Source organism: Boleophthalmus pectinirostris, unplaced genomic scaffold (genome assembly GCF_026225935.1).
Source record: "Boleophthalmus pectinirostris isolate CB_2022bp ecotype Guang Dong unplaced genomic scaffold, ASM2622593v1 HiC_scaffold_10, whole genome shotgun sequence".
Lineage (NCBI taxonomy): Eukaryota > Metazoa > Chordata > Actinopteri > Gobiiformes > Gobiidae > Boleophthalmus > Boleophthalmus pectinirostris.
In genome coordinates, this window is record NW_026570971.1 from 7767705 (window position 1) to 7794189 (window position 26485).

Here is a 26485-nt window from a genome sequence, read left to right on the forward strand (position 1 = left end):
TTCCGTTGGGAAGGGAAACAGTTTGAACGGAAGGTTTGCAGTCACACACATCTGATTCCCTTTTGCATTTATGGAGTTTGCAAACTTCCGAAGCCCATTTCTCGAGCCGTTTTCCGCTGTTAGGAAATTCATCAACCACACAATTACAATGTCCGAATCCCAGAACTAAAATATGACAATATCAGAACCAGAAACAAAAGTGATATGATTCAAAAGACTTGAAAAGATCGACTTTGTCAAGTAGACACATCCCACTGGGAAAATAAACATGATGGTTTGATGCTCACTTTTTTCGGAAAATCCTTCCCAGTATGAATTGCCCAATGACTGGAAGTACAAAATTTGTGATGCATGTATTATGATGAGTTCTGAATGAGATTTTATATTAAAAGTATTTTTTGTTATTTAAAGCAGTGAGTAATGGTCATTATTAGAATTTGATCTGGTATTTTTCGTCCACATAATAGGTGTGAAATTGGTCTTAATTTTCATTTAACTGGTCTTAAAACTGTCCTTAAAAAGTCTTAAATTTGGGGTAGTCAAACCTGACTTACATATGTTTTTTTCTTCTTAATTGTGCATTTTTTGGCTGGTGCAACTTATACTCCATAGCGACTTATAGTCCGGAAAATACTGTAATTCATTTTTGACAAATGTATACACCAGAAACATACATTTCTGAACCAAACTTATTGCATTATTGTTATATTACAGCTTACTAACCCGTTTTGAAAGTCTTAATTACATTTTCCGAAAAGTCTGTCTAGAAAATTCCTTATATTTTCCCAACCGGACCCACAGCGCTCCCTTTCCTTCTCACTTGTAACACCACTAACCCTTTAAACCCTCATTACAAACCACGAAGGTCGCTAAATCTCCATCGACCCCGTCCCCTCTCCGGAGACACGTCGCACCAACATGTCACCGCCGGACATTGACCAGCGCCCTAAACATCCGTCTCTGGGGTCCTGACCTCTCCAATATGGACGCTCATCCCATAGATTTTTCCTCTCCGCGCATAATTTGTAAAGCTTAAATTTAACCCAGGTACTTAACACTTAGAATGGAGCTTATTATCGCGTGCGGCTAATTACGGTTATAAATAAAACGCGGGCCGGGCTGGCGAGCGCATTCACACGGAATCGGAATTAAAACTGTGAAAATAGTTGTCGCCGATAATTTGCGTAAAACGGGACAGAAGGGACCTGCAAATGAATGCTAATTTGATTATAGCACGTTATTAGCGCGGTTTCTACGTCGGGGTCTCAAGTTCGTGGAGTTTGTGTTTAGTTTGTACACAACCGGTTTTTAATAAGAGTCGGAGGTGATACGAGTCATTTTCGAGAGCCAATCGGAACGCGTCGGTGTGTTTTCTATTAACACTTGAGATTAACGCCAATTAGAACAGGGTCGTTAGTATGCTTTGTTATAGAGGCTTGAATGAAACGGTGCGTTGTCAAAATGTTGTCATCTTTCAGCGAGCAATCTTTGTTACCATGTGTTATACCAGTTTTTTTCCAATAGTGTTGTCACATTTTAAACTTCAGAATTTGCTGATTGATTAATTAATTTCCACATCATATCGTCATATTTAACATACACAGACAGAAAACCTGTGGGCCGCAGCTTCGGTTTATGATGCCCGTCCTTTATTTCTTTGTCAGAGCGTCATCTTGGCACCAGTTCATATTCATAAATAGGCGAGTTTCAGCTGACGTCATTGTTATTAAAAGCCCGCGTTGCATGCTGGGAAATATTTTGGTCGGAGGCAAGAAACACGGTAGCGGTCAAACACAGTGCGTAACCTCGCGTATTTATCCCCGATAATGGTCAATTCCTGCTGCATTATCGGATGCACAAATAGAAGCACGGAAGAAGGAAAATGTCTTTTTTCGTATTCCTGAGTGAAAAGAACCGCTAACGGCGAATTAAACGGCTTTCAAACATCCGCAGAGCAAACGTAGAAGATCCTAACAAACCGTGGACTCCAACAAGTTCAACAACACATCGAGACTCTTGGAGGTTTTCATCTTTTCTGCTGTGAATGGCCCAGGAGTTTCCACCAAGTCATTGTGGATATCGCCGAAAGTGAATATTTGTCCAGGTAGTTGGCGATTCTGACCAGAAATTTGGTTTGGTCCACCTTTTGTCGGGGTTGAAAAGGGTGATTCGTCCATCGATGCTTATGACCAATTTCTGGTTAAATGGTCTTGGGTCCTCTGCCGTTAGAGTGGATAAATAACCGGGATCAATACCCTTTACGTGCTTTCTCGCTCCGTCCGTCATGTTGAATTAGTGTTTCTTGCCGCCGACCAAAATAATTCCCAGCATGCAACGCGCACTTTTGTCAACAATGAAACTCACAGCAAGAGGAAACAAACTAATCAGTAACAGTACAGCAAAGTACTACAGCACAAACTAAGGCTACGTTCAGACTGCAGGGCTTAACGCTCAATTCAGATTTTTTTGTGAAATCTGATGTTTTTACGAGGTCGTTCACATTTCCAATTTAATGCGTCTTGTATGTGATCTCCAGTGTGAACATTAAACGGCCCAAAAGTGTCCCGCATGTGCACTGGAGACACGACAACGTCAACCGCAGCGAGCGTGCTCTGTGTTTACGGAAGTTGTCCAAACATGGACATGAGCATTGAGCACCTGGAGATTTTAAAGTTCCTCTTGTACCGGAGCCAGAACATGAACAACTTACTTGGGCCACTTCAGACTGCAGCCTGAAGTGACCCAAATCCTATTTTTTGGCCCCTGTGTGACCTGTATCTGATCTTTTAATGACAGTCTGAACGACACAGATCAGATTTTTTCATATGCGACCCAGGACACTTGGATATGTGCTCCTAAAACCGATACATATCTGATCTTTTGACATGCGACTTCAGTCTGAACGACCAAAGCGCATTCATCCGAACTACACGTTATCAACAAGCCACAAATGTCACTATTCTGCGCTGAAGTAGGCGAAAATTGTTAATGAACTCCGCGTCACTGAAGTGAAGCACATCACCACTCACCACTCTTGGCTCCGTCTCCACATCCACACGTTCCTTTCAACGGACGTCGCTGCCGCTGCCCCACAAAACACCACGACCAAAAACCTCGTCCTTCTCCTTCTCAATCTCCTTCTTAAAACAAGTAAGTTGTTCATGTTCTGGCTCTGGCATGAGAAGAACTTTAAAATCTCCAGGTGCTCAATGCTCGCGTCCATGTTTGGACAACTTCCGTAAACACAGAGCACGCTCGCTGCGGTTGACGTTGTCGTGTCTCCAGTGCGCATGCGGGACACTTTTGGGCCATTTAATGTTCACACTGGAGTCACATTCAAGTCACATTTAATTGGAAATGTGAACAACTTCGCAAAAAAATCGCATTTCACAAAAAAATCCGAATTTAGCGTTAAGCCCTGCAGTCTGAACGTAGCCTAAGTCTCGTAATTCATGTATCTGCCCAGAGTTAAACAGCTCCTACATCAGTGTATCAATGTTTTCAGGCGTCCACACACAGTGCCGCATCAGATCTGTGCTCAGAATAGACTAGAATAGACTCTGATACCACAATGATAATAAAAACATTCTTTTTTTAGACTATAAAATGTGATTTTCAACTTTAAATGGTGGTACTTTCATTTCTATTCCCATGGGGTCTTATATCTGTTACATCAAGGTCATACTGTTGTACTTGTATGTACATGTACACACTTGCTGTATATGTTTTTATGATTATGAAAAGTACATTTTGTTGCACTGTATTTTTAAATAAAGTTCATGTTGTGTTTTTCTGACATCTTTTTGCTGTTTGTTGTGTTGTCGCAGGTGAACGAGGTCGTGTTCTGTGCGGGTCAGATCGCCCTGGTCCCCTGCACCATGGAGCTGCTCGGGGCTGGGACCAGAGCACAGGCCCGCCTCTGCTTCACTCACGTCGGGCAGGTCCTCCAGGCCGCGCTCCCCGGTCTGTCCCTGTGCCACGTCCTCCAGGCCCACTGCTACACCACCAGGCCCCGAGACGCTCAGCTCATCAGGGAGGTGTGGAGCGACATGCTGGAGGCTGCACGCGGAGACCAGGTCAGCCACTATACACAGGTTTCAAAAAAATAAAAAGTTAGGACTGCTACCGTAGCAATTAATATTTAAAAACTGCAAAATATGTCCAACCATCCTCAAAAATAACAGGAAATATAACAATCTGAACTGACATTTGTACTAAAAGCTCAGTTTTCACTAACAAAAAAGGAAATACAATTCAAATTTTGTAATTTTTTTTGTGCTCCATGTAACTTTTTTGGTTCAGGGTCCATCACCTGCTTATTTCTATGTCATTGCTCTGTCTAGAATGTTCCATAGTATGGCATTAAACAGATCTACTTTACATTTATTCAATTACAGGTGGTTTTATAGCTCAAAAATACCTTGAAAAACAGGCATTCTGACTGTGAGCGGGGTTGCCTCTCCACAGATCTGACCTGTAACTTGGTCTGGTTTGGTCTCCATGAACATAGAAAGGTTTAAAGCCATACTGTGAAACATTCCAAACAAAGCAATGAAAGCTCAGAGCCTCCAGAAATCACTCGCTGGCTACGTTTACGTGATGTTTTTTTAATTTTCGAATTAACTCTTCTGAATTAAATAGTTTGGAATTAAAATATTTTCCTTCGAGTTTACATGGAAATAATAATTCCGAATTGAGGTTTATATAGAAAACACATGAAATCGTCTTTAGTTAATTCCAATCAACGTCTGGGGGTGGGGAAGGGTTCTGATTGGACAGAGACACGAACGTGTTTACGTCGACCGGAAGAAAACACACACTTCAGCTGCTACCGGCTTTTTTGTCATCTCGGTTTGTCGTTACGCCACGGACACAAACACGATCCAAACTTTTTTCGCAGTTATTCCGCAGCTGTAGAATTCTCTCATCACGCTTTACAAATCTGTCAGCTGAGGAGGAGAGTAGGTAAGGGGTGGAATGTTAACGGGTCCGGGCAGGTGTGGGTCCCCAAAAAATGGACCTGTGCAGGACTCTGATGCAGGGTTTGTGCATTAAACATGCGTGAATGAAACAAAACACAACTCCAGCTCTGTTTGTGATGAGGAAACTACATTAGAACACACAATAGATCAGAAAATCGCTTATGATATGGTAGGGTGACCGTATTTCCATTTGTGAAAACCTGGACACCTTACAGGAGGTGGGAGGTGGGGCCTCGACATTGAACTACAGTCGTCCCTTGCTAGTGGGGACGACGCTTTTTTACAGCGTATGAATGCATATTGTGTATTACAGGCGGGTAGTAATTACACACGGGTGGGTCCGGACTAAACCAGGTCTAAACCAGGACTAATCTTGGACTTAAGAGAGAGAACGCCGAGCAGTTTGTCCGCAAAGCGCGATCGGGCAACTGCCGCGTTTCCCTCCGTGAGGTGTGGAGCTGAACCGGTCCTTTCTCCTGCGGTCACCTCCGAGCCCGTCCCGACCGTGAGTCCTGTTTCAGTTCTGGTTTAGTCCTAGTTCAGTCGTGGATTAGTCCTCCTCTTCAGTCCTGGAATCAGTCCTGGGTTAGTCCTGGTTTAGTCTTGGTTCAGTCCGTGGCGTAGGCAGCGCAAAAGTTTGATATAATCTCTGGTTAACGGGCAGGTGCGGTCCTGTACTGCGCGGGTGCGGTGTTGTACTGGGGGTCCCCAAAAATTAACCCTTGCAGGAGTCTGCGCTGTTGGGCTCCATTACGGAATAAATTAATCTTCAGTTCGTTACATAAAGAAGGAGGAAAATATCAAAAGGACGACAGCAGCAACAAGTTTTAAGAAGGATGTAAAAAGTGTTGCACCTGTCCTGTCTGAGAAAAGTGTATAAAGTTTGTGGTGAGGGGTTTTACAGCCTTAAAACAGATAGAATAATTGTAAAATATAAAGTTGACTACTTCGTGGATTTCACCTATCGTGGGTTATTTTTAGAACATAACCCCCGCGATAAACGAGGGACACTGAACTCTCACTTCGCAACCTGTGCACATGGCCTCCTACTTGTCTCGACCGGGACGGAAAACGAAGAATTTCTTGTTACAAGTAATCGTTAAATGCGCATTTGTGCTTCGGTGTGTTGCAGACTGACCGACTGTTTGTGTCTCGCTCCTTCTGAGTCACAGACGCTACGAGAGACGCTCAGTTTAATGCCCCTGATGAACGGTACTGAAAACCCGGACATTTGCATCACTTTATAAAAAAAAAAAAAACCTGGACGCCCCGGACAGGACGCAAAATACGGACATGTCCAGGGAAAAACGGACGTTTGGTCACCCTATGATATGGCTTCGATTCTATTCTGAAAATAAATACAGATTTACTGGCGAAATCAGTGTTGACACGTGGAGTCTGTCGAGTCTTTTACTGCTTAAACTTCTTGCCCCGTCCCTCCCCCTGAGACCCTGGCCTCTCTCGCTCATATTTACCACTGAAGATCGCTCATGAAAACTTGATGATTTGGGAACCGCCGCAGTCTTTGATACCGTCTTCTCCCTCGCTCAAACAGATGTCTCGCTAATCCTCCCCTTTTGGTAGTCTAACCCCCAAACCCCCTACCCCCTACCCCTTTCCCGCGAGCCTAATATCGCCCCTCTCCTCCCCCTGTAATCTGCCCACAGCCGGGGGAGCAGCGGTTAGTGCCTGCAGCGCGGCGGCGTCTGCGATGGGGTTAGCCGTGAGTGTCAACTTTGTGTCAAAAACAGATGAGAGCTTATCGAAGTTGGAGCGCCGGCATCTTATTGTCACGAGGACTTTGTGAATTAGCAAACCAAATCTCATGTCACGAGACGAGGGATGTTTGTTCACTTTTTTGACGCATTTTGCATACAGTTTTATCCTGATGTTTCGAAGTATCAGAAGAGTTTGGGTTGGATTGTTGTGAAAAGGCCCATATTACGCTACTTTCTGATGTTATAACACAGTAGTTTGGAGTTGTGTTTTGTTTTATTCGTACAAGTTTAACACACAAACCCTGCAGATTTAGGCTGAGTTCTTCTTTCAAACTGAAAATTCTCTGTTCCAACTTGATTTCAACCCCGGAATTGGCTGTATTCACGCTTACATCACAAACCAGGAAGACGTTTGGAAACATCAGATGACAAAATCCTGGTGTAGTTCCTGACACTGGGATTGTCGGCCGATAAAAATGTGATAAAACCCATTGAAGTAAATGTGATCAGAGGTAAAATGAAGACTGCATACGTATGTGCTGTTTGGAATCATCTTCTTCACTTCGCAAGCATTATTTACTGAGCAGAAGAAACACTGATCGAGATGCCGGACTTTTGCACTGCACACGCCACGGACTGAACCAGGACTGAACCAGGACTAACTCAGGACTGAACTAAGACCAGAACTGAACCAGGACTCACTGTTGGGACAGGTCCGGAGGTGTGCCCACGTAGTCCGTCGAGTGACCGCAGGCGAAAGGACCGGAGTAAATGTTCTGCGTCGCACGGAGGAAACTGCAACCATCGCCCCATTGCTGACACCCTGCTCCACTGGCTCGGGGCTCTCGCTCTTAAGTCCAAGATTAGCCCTGGTGTAGTCCTGGTTTAGTCCTAGTTTAGTCCTGACCCACCCATGTGTAATCACTACCTGCCCGTAAAATTCCAGAACATTAAAACCTGCTCGTTTCAGCAACTATTAGCCTGTACCTGTCGACTACCCTCTTAAGTCCACACCGGTACCCGACCCAATGCAGGACTTTGGCACTCGGAGTTGTGTGTCAGTGGGGAAATGATGAAAGCTGAGGTATGGTTGTAATTCTTGATTCTCCAAACGTAATGGAACGGTACAATGACATGTAGATGAAGAAAACTGGGACATTTTCTCATGTTTCCTAGATTTTGTCAGACTTACTTCCGCGAACAGAGCTCGTCGGAAGCTGTCATCACGTGTTTCTAAACGTCTTTCTGGTTTGTGATGTAAGTTTGAATAGAACCTATTCACACAGCTCACTCCTTGTGCATTGATGCGGTTCAGCTTCTGTCGGACTAAAGGACATGACTCAGTGGAATATGTGTGTTCTTTCTGTGACAGAGTGATATTCTGCTAACTGTGTCTGAAGTTGCAGCAGCTGATTTCGAGCCGAGGAAGATGGCAAGCGTAAAAACAGTCTTTTCGTGGACCGTTTACTAGCAAGTAGTTGTAGCGCCGCTGTTTCTTGTTTGTCTCTGATTTGTTTAAACAGTTTTCCACAATAGCATCACATGATCTATGTCACGAACCCAGTGAATCAGCAGGAAGGAGCAAGTCACAGTGACGTGGTCCAATAAGGACGCAACTAGAGCTCCTACATCAGAGTATCAGTGTTTTCAGGTGTCCACACAGTGCCGGATCAGATCTGTACTCTGATGAGTTCGTGGGAGCTGGAGGCACCAGATCGTTCCGTCTCTGGAGCCGTTTTCCATCAAATAAGTGTGGATGAACACTGCATCCGCAACGAAAACAACTCAAATATGTACTAGTGTGGATGGGGCCTGAAGGTAAAAGGAGCTATTAACTTGAAAATGACAGATTCATGACATCACAAGGTGGAACAGAGCATTTTGAGCTTTGGAGCTTTGGAGACTAATAATAAGGGATTACTCAAACGTTTGAATTAAACAAAATGCAACTCCAGGTCTGTTTTTGATGAGGTAACAGCGTTATAACATGACTTCAAGTTCACAAGAGTCAATTTTGCACAATAAAGGAGGTTTAATATGTACAAAAAACAATGCTGAAACTGTCCTAATATCAGGTCAAAACACCTGAATTAACAATAATAAAGGACTTAAATCATTTTCCTATAATTTCCAAAACAAGATATTATGCAAAATCTACTTTTTGGAACTTTCTACCATGTTATAATGTTTTTCCCTCATCAAAAACATGCCCAAAGAGGTTTTAGATGTTATCCATGCATGTTTGAGTAATCTAGCGATCTCTCCTCCCTATTCAAAACTTTTAGCTGTGAGATTTTGACACATTCACGACAATTCTCTATAAATATACAAAAGGAGGATGCAAAACTTTACGCTACAACTTCACAAACCTGATGCGATATGTAGTCGTTTCTTTAGCAAATTGCAGATTTTAACATGCTCTGAAGGGGGGGTGACTTAACGCAAGGAGCAACCATAGGTGGGACTCAGAGTTTAGGTGTAAAAACTGTGTAAACTCCGTGTTTAATCCGCTTTTGCCATGGTCCCACAAACTGAAAATGCTCATAAATTCCCCAAATCCTGTTTATTATGTTTACCTGTTGCTGTAGTGACGCGGCGTAGCGATGTAGTGCCGTGTGCAAGCTGACGGTGGGGCGGAGGTGGGCGCGGCGTGTGGGGCAGATGTGGAGGGGGCCGGGTACAGAGGCGGATCTGCGTCTCCGGGGGCAGGATCAGCCTAAGCACCATTTGAACTGAGCGTAATTAGAATATTTAGCCCGGGTCAAACGCTCGCTCCCGTCCCCTGTGAGCACACCAGATGCCGACTCCGCCACACCTCCTACACCTCCGCCTTATTATGCACGCCTTCATTCACCGGTTTTAAAACTTCAAGCGGGACTAAACACCTAAACTCGACTGTCAACCATGTTTCAAGTAGAGCTGCAAAACCGGGCAGTACATGGAAGACCAAAGGGAAGAAGAGCGGGGTCTGGAGGTTTAAGGAACAGTGTGATTGGTCGAACAGGTCCACACCATGTACACAGTTTCATACTGATTATAATGGTCACATTTTGATATAGTGCATTTCCACCTTTAAAGGGATAGTTCAGGTTTTTTGACATCAATCTGTGTGTCATCCCCGTCAGCAGTGTGTTGCATCCACACTGACTTTACCTCCGAAAGCGTCCGGTGAGCCGAGATCCTGGCCGGTTTTAGTGCTGAGGAAAGTAGTTCGGCAAGTTGGCTGGGGACGGTATAATAAAGTGTTTTTCTTCTCAAAACAACATGTGTTAAAAAGAGTGATACATTTGCACCACAAAACCATCGTCCTCTAAAAAGTCAGACATCGTAATCGCTTGGCACTATTTTCCCTCCGTACGTATCACTGCGCTTGCACTTGTTTCACTTTGTTAACTGCTCAGAATGTTAGCGACAACATGTCTGACTACGACACCGATGATGAAGAAACTGATTTTAGCACAGAACCAATGGGAGATCTTTTTGAACCCGAATATACCAATGCCAAAATTCGCCAGAGAGAGTTAGACGAAATTAGACAGAGAGAGAGAAGAGGCGAATATTCCGAGCAGTAAACAAAGTGAAACAAGCGGTGCAGTGATACGTACGGAGAGAAAATAGCGCCAAGCGATTATGATGTCTGACTTTTTAGAGGACGATGGTTTTGTGGTGCAAATGTATCACTCTTTTTAACACATGTTGTTTTGAGAAGAAAAACACTTTATTATACTGTCCCCAGCCAACTTGCCGAACTACTTTCCTCAGCACCAAAACAGGCCAGGATCTCGGCTCACCGGACGCTTTCGGAGGTAAAGTCAGTGTGGATGCACCACACTGCTGACGGTTATACCATACAGATTCATGTCAAAAAACCTGAACTATCCCTTTAAGGCACTGAAACCGCTTTACAACAAAGAACCATTCACCCATTCATTCACGCACACATTCATACACCAGTGTACGCATCAGGTAAGCTGGAATCACACCACACAACCTGTGGTCAGTGGATTTGACCGCTCAATGAACCACTAACCTTCAGATCAGTGGGCACACACTTTACCGACTGAGCTACAGCCACCCCAATTTGAGTTTGAGTTTGAAATGTTCGACCAATCACACTGTTCCTTGTATTTTGCCCCTCTTTTGGGGAAAACCGACCTCCACCTTGACAAAGTGCAATGTAATAGCCAATCAAATCGGGGTTCCAAAACACAAACTCAGGCTAGTTCGGTTTAGACAAGAGTCAACTGGATTTACGTCACAGCAAAAATGTCAGTGCACACAATAAACGGGGAGAATTGTCTTTCCTCATTTTGGTGTATTGAGCTGTGTTTAGTTGACAAAGTGCCTTCTAAAAACTTTGTAGTGGCATTTAGACTTTCTTTCACCTCATTTGACAGTAGTTAGAAGTTTTTTTCTGAGCAGGTAATTCTTAAGCTGCCATAATTAAGTCGTTGACAACTAACGTTAGGTAGCAGACTCTATTCATTAGCAGGAGCTGGCGATACCCAGCCTGATTCATCAGCCAGTTTCACTTTGTAGAAACCGTCTGACTTTGCAGTGTTAGAATTCATTCAGTAGGCGGGTACTTTTTAACATTTAACCAGTCGCTGCTATTTGGTCGTGACGTATGTAATGGACCACTAACAGGGTGAACTGGAATATTAAGCTTTTCCGTAGAAAGAAGGACAATAACGTCTTTGCCCTTGATAAAATTCACCAAACATTCTCTTTATTCTAGCTTTAAATCCTCGCTCTCTGGAATCGTTGCCAACACAGAATATATGGCTCTTCGCTGATTGGCTGGTGCCCGAAACTTGCACTTTTCTGGGTTTTTGTGAACCATCTAGTGTATTTTGATTCCTGACCTACGGAAGCCGAGAGGGGTCACAACAAACGCAAATGCCGCAACAGAAACAAATGCGACAACATGACTAAAAGCCACAACACACCAAAAAAAGCCACAACGGAAATGACCGCAGGACTCTATTTTAATGCAAATGCCGCAAAAAATACAAATGCCACAACTAGGGATGGGCATTCGATGAAATTTTCTTAATCGATTGTCGGAAGAATTAACGATCAATTATCGATTAATCATTAACGTTTTTATATTAAAATGATCATCATTATTATTACTATCTGCACTACTAATCTGCATAAATAAATTAAACTTTACGACATATAAACCATAACGACTCTAGAGCCACATCAGCCCGTTTGACATTATAATGTGTTTAATTCAGTTTTGTGCAACTCTCACAAAAACGAAACTTAAAGCCGCATCGCTAATTTGCATAAACTCAGCGAAGATAAAACTACAGCTCTTTCTGTTGGATTAGAAGACATGACTCAGTGGAATACAGGTTAGTGTGACCATATTTGCATTTGTCAAAACCAGGACACCGTACGGGGGGAGGGAGGTGGGGACTCGTCATCCACATTGAGCGACTCTCACCTGGTAAAGCTTTTTCCCACTGGACAAGAAACATATGTGCTGCTTTATACACTGTGCACATGGACTCACACTTGTCCCGAACGCAACGGAAAGCGTGGAATTTCTTGTACAAATCATCGTTAAATATGCATTTGTGCTTTGGTACGCTGCAGACTGACCCACTGTTTGTGTTTGCTCGCCCCTTCTGATGCAGAGAGACACATGTACAGACCCCTGTTCACACTACGCACAGCAACCTACATTCGATTTGTCGATTAAAATTAATGTAATCGATGAAATTCTTAATGATCAATTATCGATTAATCATGCCCACCCCTAGCCACAACACAAACACAAATGCCGCAACACATTAAAAAGCCACAACGGAAGTGACCGCGGGACTCTATTTTCCTACGGACCGATCAAGCGGCAAGTGAAGAAGAAGAACTACAACGTGAAAAGTAAAGGAACAGAGAAGTTGGAAACGTAAGTAAAAGTAATTTATTGTTTTTTCATTATTCTTTTCACGTTGTAGTTCTTCTTCTTCACTTGCCTCTTGATCGGTCCGTTGGAAAATAGAGTCCCGCGGTCACTTCCATTGTGGCTTTTTGATGTGTTGTGGCTTTTTAATGTGTTGTGGCTTTTTAATGTGTTGCAGCATTTGCGTTTGTGTTGTGGTGTTTGTATTTGTTGCTGCGTTTGCATTAAAATAGAGTCCCGCGGTCGTTTCCGTTGTGGCTTTTTTTTTGTGTTGTGTGGTTTTTTGTTTGCGTTTGTTGTGACCCCTCTCGGCTTCCGTACTGACCTAGTTGCTGGAGATAAATGAAATTGAGTGGAGGCACAAGGTGGCGCCAGCCTGACTAGGCGATACCTGACGTCAGATTAAACTTCCTCAGGCATCCATATTTTCCCAACTGTTGCAATGGAACGCATTTACAACTGATGTCGGCAGAACTGTTCGGATTTATCCACTACGGACGTTCAATAGAATGCAGAGTGAGTCCTCCCCCTCACTCTCCCCTTTATTCCTCCAGGTACTGCCCAGTTTAGCAGCTTTATTTGAAATGTAGTTGTGAGAGGAATTTAGGAGTTTAAAATCAAAAACATATCTGTCTTTATTCAGTTACAGGTGTTTTTATTGACCTGGTGCATGCAGATGAATTTGTTTAATGCCTTGCTGTGGAACCAGCAGGTGTCAAACCCTCCACCAGAAAAGTTACACAGTGCGTCTTTAAGTAACCATCCCACTGTAAAGCTCCAGTGGTCAGTACTCTCTTCTCTGACAGCTCTTCAGACTAAACCTACAGACTCCGCCGAAGCAGACGTCCCACTGGGCAGGAAATGTACGAGAACGCTCTGAACCATCTCCAGACCCGGCTCTCCATCTGCCCCCCGCTGCCCCGCGCCTTCACTCCGTTTCCTTATTACTGTGTTTACCGTTCGGCTTCACACCCTCGACCCGACGCGCTGCGGGCTCAGGGGCACGCGGGCGGGAGGGGGGGGAGACAGTGGAAGCAAAATAAACACGAGCTACATCAGTCAGCAAAGAGTTAACTTACGAGAGGCTAAGAGGGATGAACACGCTAAGAAAGAAATATTAAAATCAAGTTTATTTATATAACACATTTAAAACAACTTCAGCTGATCAAAGTGCTTCACATAAAAGTCAACAAAAACAGAAGAAACAGAGACATATACAGATAACACATGTGAAAACTACAATAAGACACCAAGATAACCAGACCAGCTCGTATTAAATCCCCGTTTTGAGCCCTGTGTCCCCTGTCCCAGCAGATTTATCCAAAACCAGTGATTTGTCCTCGTTTTATACAAAAAAATGTCCCAGGTGCTGCTATTTTTGACCAATTTGATCTCTGCCAACAGTAAAAAGAGACATAAAGTGACACTTGTTTAGGTAAAATACAGAAAAGCTGCTTAAACGACCAAAACACCAAGAAAATGTGATGATACTGACTCATGTTCGTCGTGAATCTCTATCTGCTGTAGTCACCTTTTTCATTATTGTTGTGGTGGAGTTATAATCTATGACACCTGTGGGTCACTGTGTTATCATTTGGATATTTTAAATCACAATATTCACCTAAAACGACTTAATAAAAGAAACAAGTCCACTGATGTTAGAAAACTAGAGTAGGTCTGCTTTAAAGTCAGTGGCCGCGTTTACATGATGTTTTTAAATTATGAATTAATTGTTCGATTTTTGACCAGTTTGATCTGCCAAGAGTAAAAAGAGACACATAAATTGACATTTGTTTAGGTAAAGTACAGAAAAGCTGCTTAAATGACCAAAACACAAAGAAAATGTGACTATACTGACTCACTTGTTCGTTGAGTCTGTAATAGTTTTTCTTATTTACCTGCTCCTTTCACAGTTTTATTATTACCAACCACCACAAACCGGAGTGTCCCAGTTGATTTTGAAAATATCGTCACCCTAGTTTTCAGTCTAGTTTTAAACTTGGTTACAGTGTGGGCGCTGCCACAGAAAAAACTCTGTCACCTCTCGTCTTGAGCCTAGTTTTGGATACGATCCACAGGAGTTGGTCAGCTAACGTCAAGGCTCTGGGCTTTGGGCGAGTTGAAGATTTAATAGAAGTTATTTAATGTTCCACAGGATGGCAGTGAACTCATTTATCTCCATGGTGACAAGTTACGAACCAATTAGTCCCCACTGTGGAACATTCCTGTCTACACAAACAGGCAGGTGATGTACACTTGCCACGCTTACTTGAGAGCTTTAATTCAGACTAAAAATAATTCATTTCTGAATAAAAGTGAATTCCGCTTTAAAAAGTCCATGTAAACATTTAATTCCTTATGAAAATGATTATTTGGAATTAAACTTAATTCTGAAGTAAGTGGGTGGTTTATTCTTTTTTAAAAATTAAAGCCAAATTAATTTATTCTTCGATCATGTAAATGTTTTTTCTTCTTAAAAATAATGGTGGTTCAGCACATGCTTCTGATGCGATCCAGACGCTCCAGCTCCACCAGTCTTGGCTTCGGACTTTCATCCACGTCTCTTTGGATTTGTGAGCGGGATGCAGAAGTGGGCTGAGGTAGAGCAGCCGTCGACTCAGTTTGTCTTCTTCCTCCCTTCTCCTCCTCAGCAGACAGACGTAAAGCGGGATGAGAGAATTCTCCAGCTGCTGCTTCATTATCATCGGAACGACTGCAAAAAAAGTTTGAAATGTTTGGATTATGTTTGTGTCCGTGGCGTAACGACAAACCGAGATGTCAGAAAAGATGGTTGCAGCTGAAGTGTGTGTTTTCTTCTGCTCGACGTAAATACATTTGTGTCCAATCAGAACCCTTCCCCACCTCCAGACATTGAGCAGAATTAAAAAGGCATTTTAACGTGTTTTCCATGTGAACCTCAATTCAGAATTATTATTTCCATGTAAACTCAAAGGAGAATATTTTAATTCTGATCTAATTCAGAAGAAGTAATTTGGAATTAAAAAACATCATTTAAACGTGGTCATTGTGGGACTAAACTTAATTGGTTCATAACTTGTCACCATGTGGATAAATTAATTCAATGCTATATGTGGAACAGTAAATAACTTCTTTTAAATCTTCAAGTAAGCAGCAATATTTTATATTATTTGAGGGAATTACTGCAGTCCTATCCTCCGCCCAGAGCCCAGAGGTCAGCTGACCAGCTCCTGTGGGTCGTGCCCAAAACTAGAGGTGACGAAGTCTTTTCTGTGGCAGCGCCCGGACTGTCACGCAGTTTAAGACTAGACTGAAAACTTGGTGGTTGGTAATAAAATTGTGAAAGGAGCAGGTCATTAAGAAAAACTGTTCTGCACTCAGCCCATTCAGGACTTATTCACGACGAACATGTGAGTCAGTATCATCGCATTTTCTTTGTGTTTTGGTCGTTTAAGCAGATTTTCTGTATTTTACCTAAACAAATGTCAATTTATGCCTCTCGTTTTACTGTTGGCAGATCAAACTGGTCAAAAATAGAACAATTAATTCAGAATTTAAAAACATCGTGCAAACGTGGCCACTGACTTTAAAGCAGACCTACTCTAGTTTTTTAACATCATTGGACTTGTTTCTTTTATTAGGTCGTTTTGATGAATATTGTGATTTAAAATGTCCAAATGTTAACACAGTGATCCACAGGTGTCATAGATTATAACTCCACCACAAAAATAATGAAAAAGGTGACTACAGTACACATACCCCACGTTGAGAATCCCCGCGTACATCTATAACCCGCTGACAGCTCCTTTTCCCACGTCTCACACCCCCGCAACCCCGCGTAAGCCCTTTGTTTAGCACCGCTGAGCAAACTTCCTCCACGCGTAACATTTTGTCTCCCGCCATCACACAGAAACCATGATGTAACCCCCTCAGACAGCCGGTGGTCCTGTGATGAAAGCGACGCTCGCGGCTGCTCCGAGCTCCCCCCGGTCGGAGCACCCAAGGGCCCTGTGGGGTGGCCTTTAAGCCTGGCTGAGCAGACCCCGGCCCTGTCACTTCCTCTCCCCCGCTCCCCTCTCTCCTGCCCGGCTTGAATCGGTATTGACAAGCCCCCCTCCAGGAGAATACCTAGCGCGGAGCCAGGAGTGCTAATCTAACATTTATCAAAGGGCCCGGTGCGTATGCGGCCTGTCACTCGGGCTGACGGGGCAAAGCTCGCTGCTGACATGGCTATTGTTCCCCGGTCCACTCTGTTATCCCCCGTGTTATTGCTGATCAGTGCTGGTCGGACTAAAGGAATCACTGCCCTCCTTCCTCCTCCTTCCTCCTTCTTCCACAGGTCAGACGAGAGCGGCGAGAACACGGGAATAATGTTTGTGATCAGTTTGAGAAATGCAAGCTGGATTGTCAGAGTGTAACATCATCAAGAAACATTCATTCCGCGAGGTTTAATGTTTTATACGCCTTATTAATTAACCTTATCTATCTCCCTATTAAAAAAAAAAACTACAATAAGACGCCGAGATAACCTGACGAGCTCGTATTAAAAGCCAGACGTCACTATGGCTACGTTCAGACTGCAGGGCTTAATGCTCAATTCCGATTTTTTTGTGAAATCCGATGTTTTTGCGAGGTCGTTCACATTTCCAATTAAATGCGACTTGTATGTGACTTCAGTGTGAACGGTAAACGGCCCGAAAGTGTCCCGCATGTGCACTGGAGACACGACGACGTCAACCCCATGCGTCAACCGCAGTGAGCGTGCTCTGTGTTTACGGAAGTTGTCCAAACATGGTCGCGAGCATTGAGCACCTGGCGATTTTACAGTTCCGGTTTCCGCCTGCTTCAGCGCAGAATAGTGACGTTTGTCTCTTATTGATGACGTGTAGGTCGGATGGATGCGCTTTGGCCGTTCAGACCGAAGTCGCGTGTCAAAAGATCGGATATGTATCGGTTTCAGGACCACATATCCAAGTGTCCTGGGTCGCATTTGAAAAAATCGGATCTGTGTCGTTCAGACTGTCATTAAAAGATCGGATACAGGTCACATAGAAGCCAAAAAATCGGATTTGGGTCACTTCAGGCTGCAGTCTGAACGCAGCCTATTTACCCGGGACAGTCCCAGTTTTGAGCCCTGTGTCAGCAGATTTATACAAAACTATTGATTTGTGACATTTTTATGCAAGAAATGTCCCTATTTTTGAACAATTTGATCCCTGCTAACAGTAAAGAGAGGTATAAACTGTCATTTGTTTAGGTAAAATGCTTAAAAGCTGCTTAAAATTTATCAAAACACAAAGAAAATGCAACTATACTGACTCACATGCTAAGAAATGTCCCATGTGACCCCATTTTTGACCAATTTGATCCCTGCGAACAGTAAAAAGAGGCATACACTGTCATTTGTTTAAGTAAAAAGCTTCAAATCTGCTTAAAAACGACCAAAACACAAAGAAAATGCGACTAAACTGACTCACCTGTTTGTTGTGAATGGAATAAGTCATGAATGGACTGAGTGCAGAACAGTTTTTCTTAATTACCTGCTCGTTTCACAGTTTTATTATTACCAGCCATCACAAACCCGGGGTGTACGAGTTTTTCTGGTCACCCAAGTTTTCAGTCTAGTCTTAAACTGCGTTACAAACTGAGAGGATCTGACAGGAAGAGGAAGAATGTTCCACAGAAAAGACTCCATCACCTCTCGTCTAGTTGGATTGTCAGAGTGTAACAATATCAAGATACATTCATTCTTCGAGGATTAATATGTTTAATACACCTTTTTAATTGACCCTTTCCATCTCACTTTTTAAAATACTCGTTCCTACATGGTATTTTAGTAAGATTCCTGATTCTCTTCTCAGTTTTCACATTCAGCAGAGTTCTTATGATGATGCAAGAGCTCAAACTGCCTCCACTCTGAAGTTTAACAACATTTACACAACTATCATTGTTTTCAGCTGAACACAAACTCCCTCACACCTGGAACGTCTCGAGTCATGTAGACATCACATTACATCATCTATCCATAAAACGGCTTTTCAAGATCATTTCTAAGGCAATGGTTCTGCCTTGAATGTTCCACAGTGTAGCATTTAACAAATTTGACTCTTGTTATTTATTCAATAGACCTTTTTCACAATGGCCGGAAGTGCCCTACTGTAGGTTTGTGGAAATTCAGATGAATGGTTTTCTGTGGCAAAATGTCTGGCGTATTCTCCACCGGCTTCATAAATCTGCCCCATCACCAAATCGTCAACCAACAAGATCCACAAAGGGTAAACATTCTAACATGAAGAATTTATCCACAACTATCAAAGTTGAAAAGATGAAAATTTAAAGGAGAACAACCACGAGCATTAGAGAACTACAGAACAAAACTAATGTTATGGTTGTGAATAAAACATAAGTAAATTAAGTCAGACTAATTCTAGAATTAAGATTTAAAATTTATTTCATGATTACATAGACAGATAAATGTGTGCAGTTTGAATGTGAGACTTCTCTAAGATACCATAACCTTAGTTTTCCTCAGTAGTTCACTAATGCGTCGTATTCTCCTTTAAGCTTTCATCTTTCTTACCTAATAGTTGTGGATAAATTCTTCAGGTGGGGACTTGCAAGCCGTGACTTGGACTCGAGTCAGACTTGACTTTTTGACTTGATAAAATGACTTCTCGACTTGACTCGACTTGAGAAGACTTGAAAAGAAACTTGTAAATTAACTGTAATGTCAGATCAAGATCTTGTCAAAAAATTTAAAAATTTTGAAATTACAAATTCATACATTCTTATATACTCTGTAATTAATACATTTCAAATAAAATATCAATGATTTTTTTAAAAGTACAACAATAAACTGATAAATCATATAATTTTACAAACCCAAAGTTTTCTACTAAAAACTTGAAATGAGTTGACGCTCAACGCAGACGACTTGGACTTGACTTGGACTCATGGGTCAGTGACTCGAGACTCGACTTGAACTTACCTGTATTTGACTTGACTCGGACTTGAGGTCAAAGACTTGAGACTTGCAAAACGACGACTTGGTCCCACCTCTGTTTGAAAGCTCCAGAAATTCAGTTTAGTTTTTAAAGTTGATTGCAGTTGAAGAAAAATAGATTTTATTTTGATCAACGTCAATTATTTTGTTTCCAGTTTGATTCGCAGACTTTGGTCGGCGCACTTGTCACGCCGTGTCCAGAACCATCTCAAATTACAGCTGATGAAGTTAAAAAGAATCAAAGAATAAATCTCAAACTGAGTGAAATAATGAAAAAGTGACATGCCTTCAGACAAGTCTTCAAAAAGAATCCACAAAACCGTAGAAGACGTTTTGCGACCAACTCATTCCAACAAACCACCATTGATTTTCATTTACAAACAAAAATCACATATCAGCCAACAATTACTTACTCAAGTTTAACCCAAAGTGCCTCTGGAGTGGGCGCGCCGCTCTGGGTCACCGCTGTCACTCGTCTCGTCAATATTTTCTTTTCTCCCTCAAAATAAAACCAAAGCAACCCGTCATTACCGTGCACTTAGCGGCTGGAGTGTGAGTGGCTGCAAAAATTGATCGCGCAAATTGAAAAGGGGGGTTAAGTGTTTTTTTCGACGCGCGTTGTGAAATGTCGCGCTCATATTTGCCCCATTACCAGATGAAGACGCCGCCATTAGCCCAGATGCTAGCTCTCGAGACGTTCCGCTAGCCGCTAATGGCCGGCGTTCGCTGGGGCTGAATGGCGAAAGTGGACGGAGGGGTGATCGCGGCTGTCACGCCAGCGACGCATTTGGTTCGATATGAATTCTTGCGGAGTTGTTTGTACGCTGTGATTACCCGGGGCAGCGCACAATGGGACTTAATGGGAGCCTGTCAGCCAAGTGTCAGGGAAAAGTGGCCGTTTTAAGGAGCGAGGAGAGTGTGGTGGAGCGGGGGTTCAACGCTGTGTCAAATGATCTGCTATGGACTTTTGACGTTGTGAAAGAGAATGTATATAAGCGTGCTATGTGGTGCTGCTTGGTTTAATTTGTTTTGTATTGTAAATTAAAGGCGGTGTACCTGATTTTTACTGCGTTAAATGTGAAAAACAGAAGTAGTTCATTTATAAGTTATTCCTCACTTACCTTATGTACCGTATTTTCTGCACTATAGGGCGCACTTAAAAGCTTTTAATTTCATCAAAAAACGACTGCCTTATATATGAATTTATTCAGGTGTCTTAGTACGACTTTAGTAAACTACAAAGCCGCACCACTTGCAGCATTACGGTTGCCGTAGTCAGGAGCATTGTGGAGTAATACAAACTGTGATTCCTTTTAATATCAAAATGCACCTGTCAAGAGACACGCTAACAACGCTGACTTTAAACTCAAGGCTGTTATAAAGTGAAAGTGCGAGCTGCGTGGGAGCAGTGGATGAGAAAAGGTGAACAAACATTCACCAAGACAGGGAGACAGCGCCGAGCGACTTACACTACGATCTGCCAACGGATCGTGGACGCCTGGACTAAGGATCAGTATCAACTGTGGTCTGAGCTTTCACCAAGACCCGAATCATCACTGAACTGCCAGGGAACAGTAACCACACTGACTCGGATAATGACGAGAGGGATGTGGACGTGCTGGACGCCGTAATCGCCAAAATGTTTGAACAATTATGAGTTATTGTGAATACTCTAACAATTTAGCATCTCAAACAATATTTTTTTTTACGTGTTACAATTGAACAAAGTTGAGAGTTATTGTGAACACGTTAAATAAAGTTTGACTGACTTATCTAACTGTTGTGTTTTGTTTAATGCGCCTTATAGTCCGGTGCGGTTTACATGTGAAAAAAGTTTGAAAATAGACCATTCAATGACAGAACGCCTTATAATCCAGAGCGTCCTATAGTGCGAAAAATACGGTAAATGTTAGTTTTTCAATTTTCTCCGCATTCTGGGTTGGGGTGGGATTCTTGAGGTCCAAGCTGGGTGGTATAATTCCCTCATCCCGGAAACGCAGGTTGAATCAGAGATGTTTACGGAAATGTGTCCTTTTCGATTCAAGTTGTTCTAATTTCTGTAATTCCTTGACACATTGTTGTCCATGACTTGAGCGTAATAGTCCAATGAGGTTCATTTGGTCTTCTGATAATTTATGTTATTAGGTTCTTTTTTCAGAACAAGAGCATCGTAATTATTCACCACGATGAGTTTATAAAAGCTTTTCACAACTTTCAGAGATCAGAGTGGAGTTTGGTCATGCAAACAGCAATTATATACTCTAAGTTAGGGTTGTTAAAAAATATAGAAATATCAATATATCTTATCATTTAATACAGAGGTGGGCAAACTACGGCCCCCCCATATGCATCCCTTTAATCTTTTTAATCCGGCCTGCCGAACTTGAATAATAATAATAACAATAATAATTTTCAGTGTTTTAAAAGTCATTTCAATAAATAAATTCTGTGGGAATGGAAAGCCAGATATTTTGTTGTAATGCTTTGTAATGATTTTCAATTATGGGACATTTCAAAAAATAACATGGGATATGTTTTCTACATATCACATGTTATTTTTTTCTCTTACGAGGTGGATTATCAAAACACTCCATCCATCTGTTCCTGGTCCAACCCTTCTGTCAAATTTTAGAAGCCTTTGTGGCCCACGAGTGAAAAAGTTTGTCCACCCTTGGTATAATGTGATGATACATTATTGATATCGTGGCCTGCTGTATTGATACATCGCCAAGAGGATTTTTTTGGTGTATTTTGCTTAATTATTTTGTTACATCGATACAGTTTTGTTGCTTGTTTAGACGAGGAAACTCATTTATGTGACACATTTGACATTTTCACTGTTTTGATGATTAAAATGTTTGTGTTTCATATGAACTTTGCTCCAGAAGTGGTTTAACAAAAACGCTTAGTATCACAGTCATGATTTAGACTTTATTTTTATTTAAACTTATCGAATTGATTTGAAATATATTATCGTATCGAATGAAAAGCGCACTGTATCGAGATACGTGTCATATCAGCAACTTCTTAATGATAGAAGCAAGAAAAATGATCTGACGACTCCTTTTTGCTGAAACGTTATTTAAAAATAACGGCTTTCTAGTTTACTGAAATCGTGCTGGGACACCCGAGTGGATTCGTGTATTCGGCACTCTGAATTGTGTTTGTTTTTTTTTTATGCTTTGATACTTGGAGGCTTAAGAGTGCGCCCTATAGTCTGAAAAATACGGTAAAGTAAATTTGAAAACAAGAAGAAATAAAAAAAAAGAAAAAGACCCTAACTAAGTGAATTTAGAAATTAATCTCAATATACACATTTTCATTTATTGCGCAGCCCAGTTTGTATTAAATATGTCCCAGGTTGTTTCTTTTAGCTCAGACACATTTTGGTCTTAGGTCTGTTCAGAAAAACCTCATCACACAATCCAGTAGAAAACACATTTCAATGCAAATGTATGTAATGGGAATAGATTTAACAAACATGCATTAGCTTGTATCTGGAGTTGTTTTGGTGGTCTTTACCTCAGCGGGGGGCTCAGCGGGGGGTCCCTTTAGCTTATTCTTACCCGAGCGGCGACACAGTGTATAATTTGCTGTTTAATTTCCATACACGTGTCTCATTACAGGACATTTCAGTTGGCCCTGACCCTGTCCCCTGCCCCCTGTCCGTCCTGGCCGTCCCTGCGCTACCCAGAGGCGCGTCGGTGGAACTGCACGTCACCGCGGTCCAGGACGAGCCCGACCAGAGGAGTTCCCGTCGCAGGACTACAAAGATGGCGTCCGGAGGGTCCATAGAGTGCCGCGGCGTGAGGTCTGCCGATGGGAAACGCGGTTCTCTGAGCGTGATCCGTGTGCGGGGCGGGCGCAGAGGCGGCGGAGGTGGAGGACGCGCTGGAGAAGTTCGGAGGAGCCTTCAGAGGAGCGATGGAGGAGATGGGAGCAGAGCTGGTTCCTCTGTGCGCGAGAGTGTTCTACAGACCGGACAGTCCGCTGGCCATGGAGATACTGAAAGGTGAGTAACACAGACAGTCAAAAGGATGGATTCATTCATGTTTCTTCTTTATTTCCATAATTATTGACCATGTTTTTTGGACTATAAGCCGCAGCAGCCAAAAAATGTGTAATGAAGAAGAGAGAAATATAAGTCTATAAGTCGTACTTTTTTGGGGGAAATGTATTTTATAAAAGACACCAGGAACCGACATTTCATCTTGAGAGCCAAGTTCTAGTAATAACAACAGAGCAGACTCACTCCAAATCACTAAATCCATTCAATTCTTCATCCTCGGTGTCACTTCTGAGCAACTCCACGACCTCCGGAGGTAAACAGAGCCCCGCTTCCTCTTCTGTGTCGCTGTCGTCAGACTCAGCATCAGTTCCAGTTAGAATTATTCTGGCCTTTCTGATTCCCGACAGGATGGTTTCGGTGTCACTGAAGACACTTAATTTTAAAATTTTTAGTCGTACAGAAGTACCGTATTTTCCACACTATTAGGCGCTCTGGATTATAAGACGCACTGTCATTAAATAGTCTATTTTTAATCTTTTTTCACAAATAAACCGCACCTGGACTTTAAAGGAAACACAACAGTTGGATGGGTGAGTGGTTTTGTTTGTTTTTCGTTCACGGTGACTCTGGGCTTTTTGTTGGCGTGTAGGGAGGGTGCTGTCTGGGACCAACGGATTGTCGGCGTGTTCGCAGTGACTCAGTTGTTCAGTTGAGTCTAGAAGCGGCACATTGCACTCACTTTTTCGGTTCGTTCCTCTTCGGCGTGGAGTGATGAGTGTGTCTGTGGGTGTTTGTCGCTGTGTGGTCACTGTCTGCTCCGTGTGTGTTTGCGTGCGCTGCGGGTTGTGCGGCTTTGTAGTTTACTGAAGTCGTGCTGGGACACCCGAGTGGATTCTTGTATAGGCGCTCTGGATTGTGGGGCGCGCAGTCGGTTTTTGAGTTGGGGCTTAAGAGCGCGTCTAATAGCACAGAAAATACGGTACATTGTTTTCAGTGACTAGAGCATTTTCAATATGTTATGTGTTCACATTAGGGGTGAACGATATCCAAGTCTCACAATACGATATCATCACAGTTTGAAACTCACGGTACGATATTTATTACAATATTTTGTGGACAAAACTGTGAATATGCGACTTTTTCCTGTTAAAATTCCTCAACAGGACTTAATCCAAAGAACTAAGACTTAAAAGTGCTTAGAACTGTTATTTCTTCTTGTAGTCTGCACTGAAATGGAGCAAAGGATCATGGTCTATGTAGTTCCCTCTGTCTTTTTTTTTAGCTATTGCTGCACCATAACTCTTAATTTAAGCAAAGAGACTTGTAATTCAATATATTGTGATGGTCCATGATATTGTTGTGAGAACTTTGACGATACGATATCACGATATTTCGTTATTGTTACATCCCTAGTTAACATTATGCCCCATAGAAGTGTAATACTCTGTGTTTAAACATTTATTCAGCTCACTCCTACACTCTATCTTTGCCAGCTTGTTCGGATAGAGGACTCAAAAATTCAGCAAATTCTGCAGAGAAAGGTCTTTGTGACTGTCCTGTTACTTGTTCTTTTTATATTGACATTTTTTGAACCAATTGCTTTTCGTTGACAGTTTTTTAGACATGTATTTTTACTATATTAATATAAGAGAATATTCTTTGAAATTCTTTACCAACGTCTGAATTTGCATGAGGCCTGTAGCTGTACAATAAGCTCATAATTCTCCTTACATCAGTCCTGCACATGTGGGTTAGTGGGGCTTTCATAAACCAGAGGCACTTTCTCTTCTCTCTCCATTTACCCTTGAATCTCTCCTTCATTTCACACATCCACTCTGCCCCCAAACCACTGACTCATCACAGCGCCCCCCGCAGGCCGACCGGGGGGGGGCCTCGTCACGGGTCACGGCACTCGCGTCCCTAAAAGTCACGGTAAAGCTCAGCGCCCCTGGCTCTGCTCCCGCTCCTCGCGCAGTACGGTCGGCCGTGCGGTTCCGTAGACGCCACATATGCTGCAGATCAAACCTCTAAACAGGGTGTCTGCGCAGGTTAGTGACGGCAGAGGGGCCACGACGACGGAGGGAGTGACAGCCTGACATTTCCAAAGGGTTGTAGTCAATCGTCCAGAGCAAAGTGTTTGGAGATTGACGGACAGAATGGAAAGGTAGATGACAACGTTGATTTGTCTTCTAATCCGTATTGCTGCGGTTTCCAATGAGATCACAACATTCGATTGGCCAATTAAGCCTCATTTCCACTGGTTCACGAGTGTCTCCACTGTCGAAAGTTGGGTTGTTCCAATACCGATACTGCATGTTTTTCATCGATTCGATACTAGTCTGTATTTTCCACTATATGGAACACTACAGCTAACGTCCACAGCTGTTCAAACGTAGACAACCGAGGCTCTGCAGATACTTAAACCACACTGATCATGACAGAACAGACATTTGTGTTAACTTTATCTCTTTGATACCTTCATTTAGCCTTTAGTGTGGACGCTCAACTTAGTGGAAAAACTGCGCTATGGAGAGTGCAGCGCGGCAACAGTGGCACCAGCGCTAACTCGGACTTTGTTTACTTTGCGTAATGATCCATGAGCTCTGAGAATGAGCATCTTTTTACAGGTCTCACTGTTTTTATCCATGCACTGCGGTAGAAAGTAACGAATTGGAAAAGCATAAGTGCTTAAATCAGCTCTACTTATGGTCAAGATCATTATATATTTGACTCTTAAAGGTTGTATGGAGGATTTTTTTTTTGTTTCAAACTGTCAGTCAAAGATTAAAATACCATTTCAGAGACGCAGCAGCTTTTTAATTATGATGACCAAAAAAAAAAAGAACGAAAATCTATCAACTGTGGACGTGTTGAGGCCAG

At 42.5% G+C, this 26485-nt stretch overlaps 1 protein-coding gene across 1 annotated transcript in view; it reads left to right on the forward strand.

Annotated features, from left to right (window-relative positions):
- Positions 1-26485, forward strand: part of dph6 (diphthamine biosynthesis 6) — a 245266-nt gene that overhangs the window by 215074 nt on the left and 3707 nt on the right. Inside the window, 3 exon segments of the mRNA XM_055157802.1 lie at positions 3828-4076; positions 23223-23441; positions 23443-23608. Of these exon segments, the coding sequence (XP_055013777.1) occupies positions 3828-4076; positions 23223-23441; positions 23443-23608 (634 nt within the window).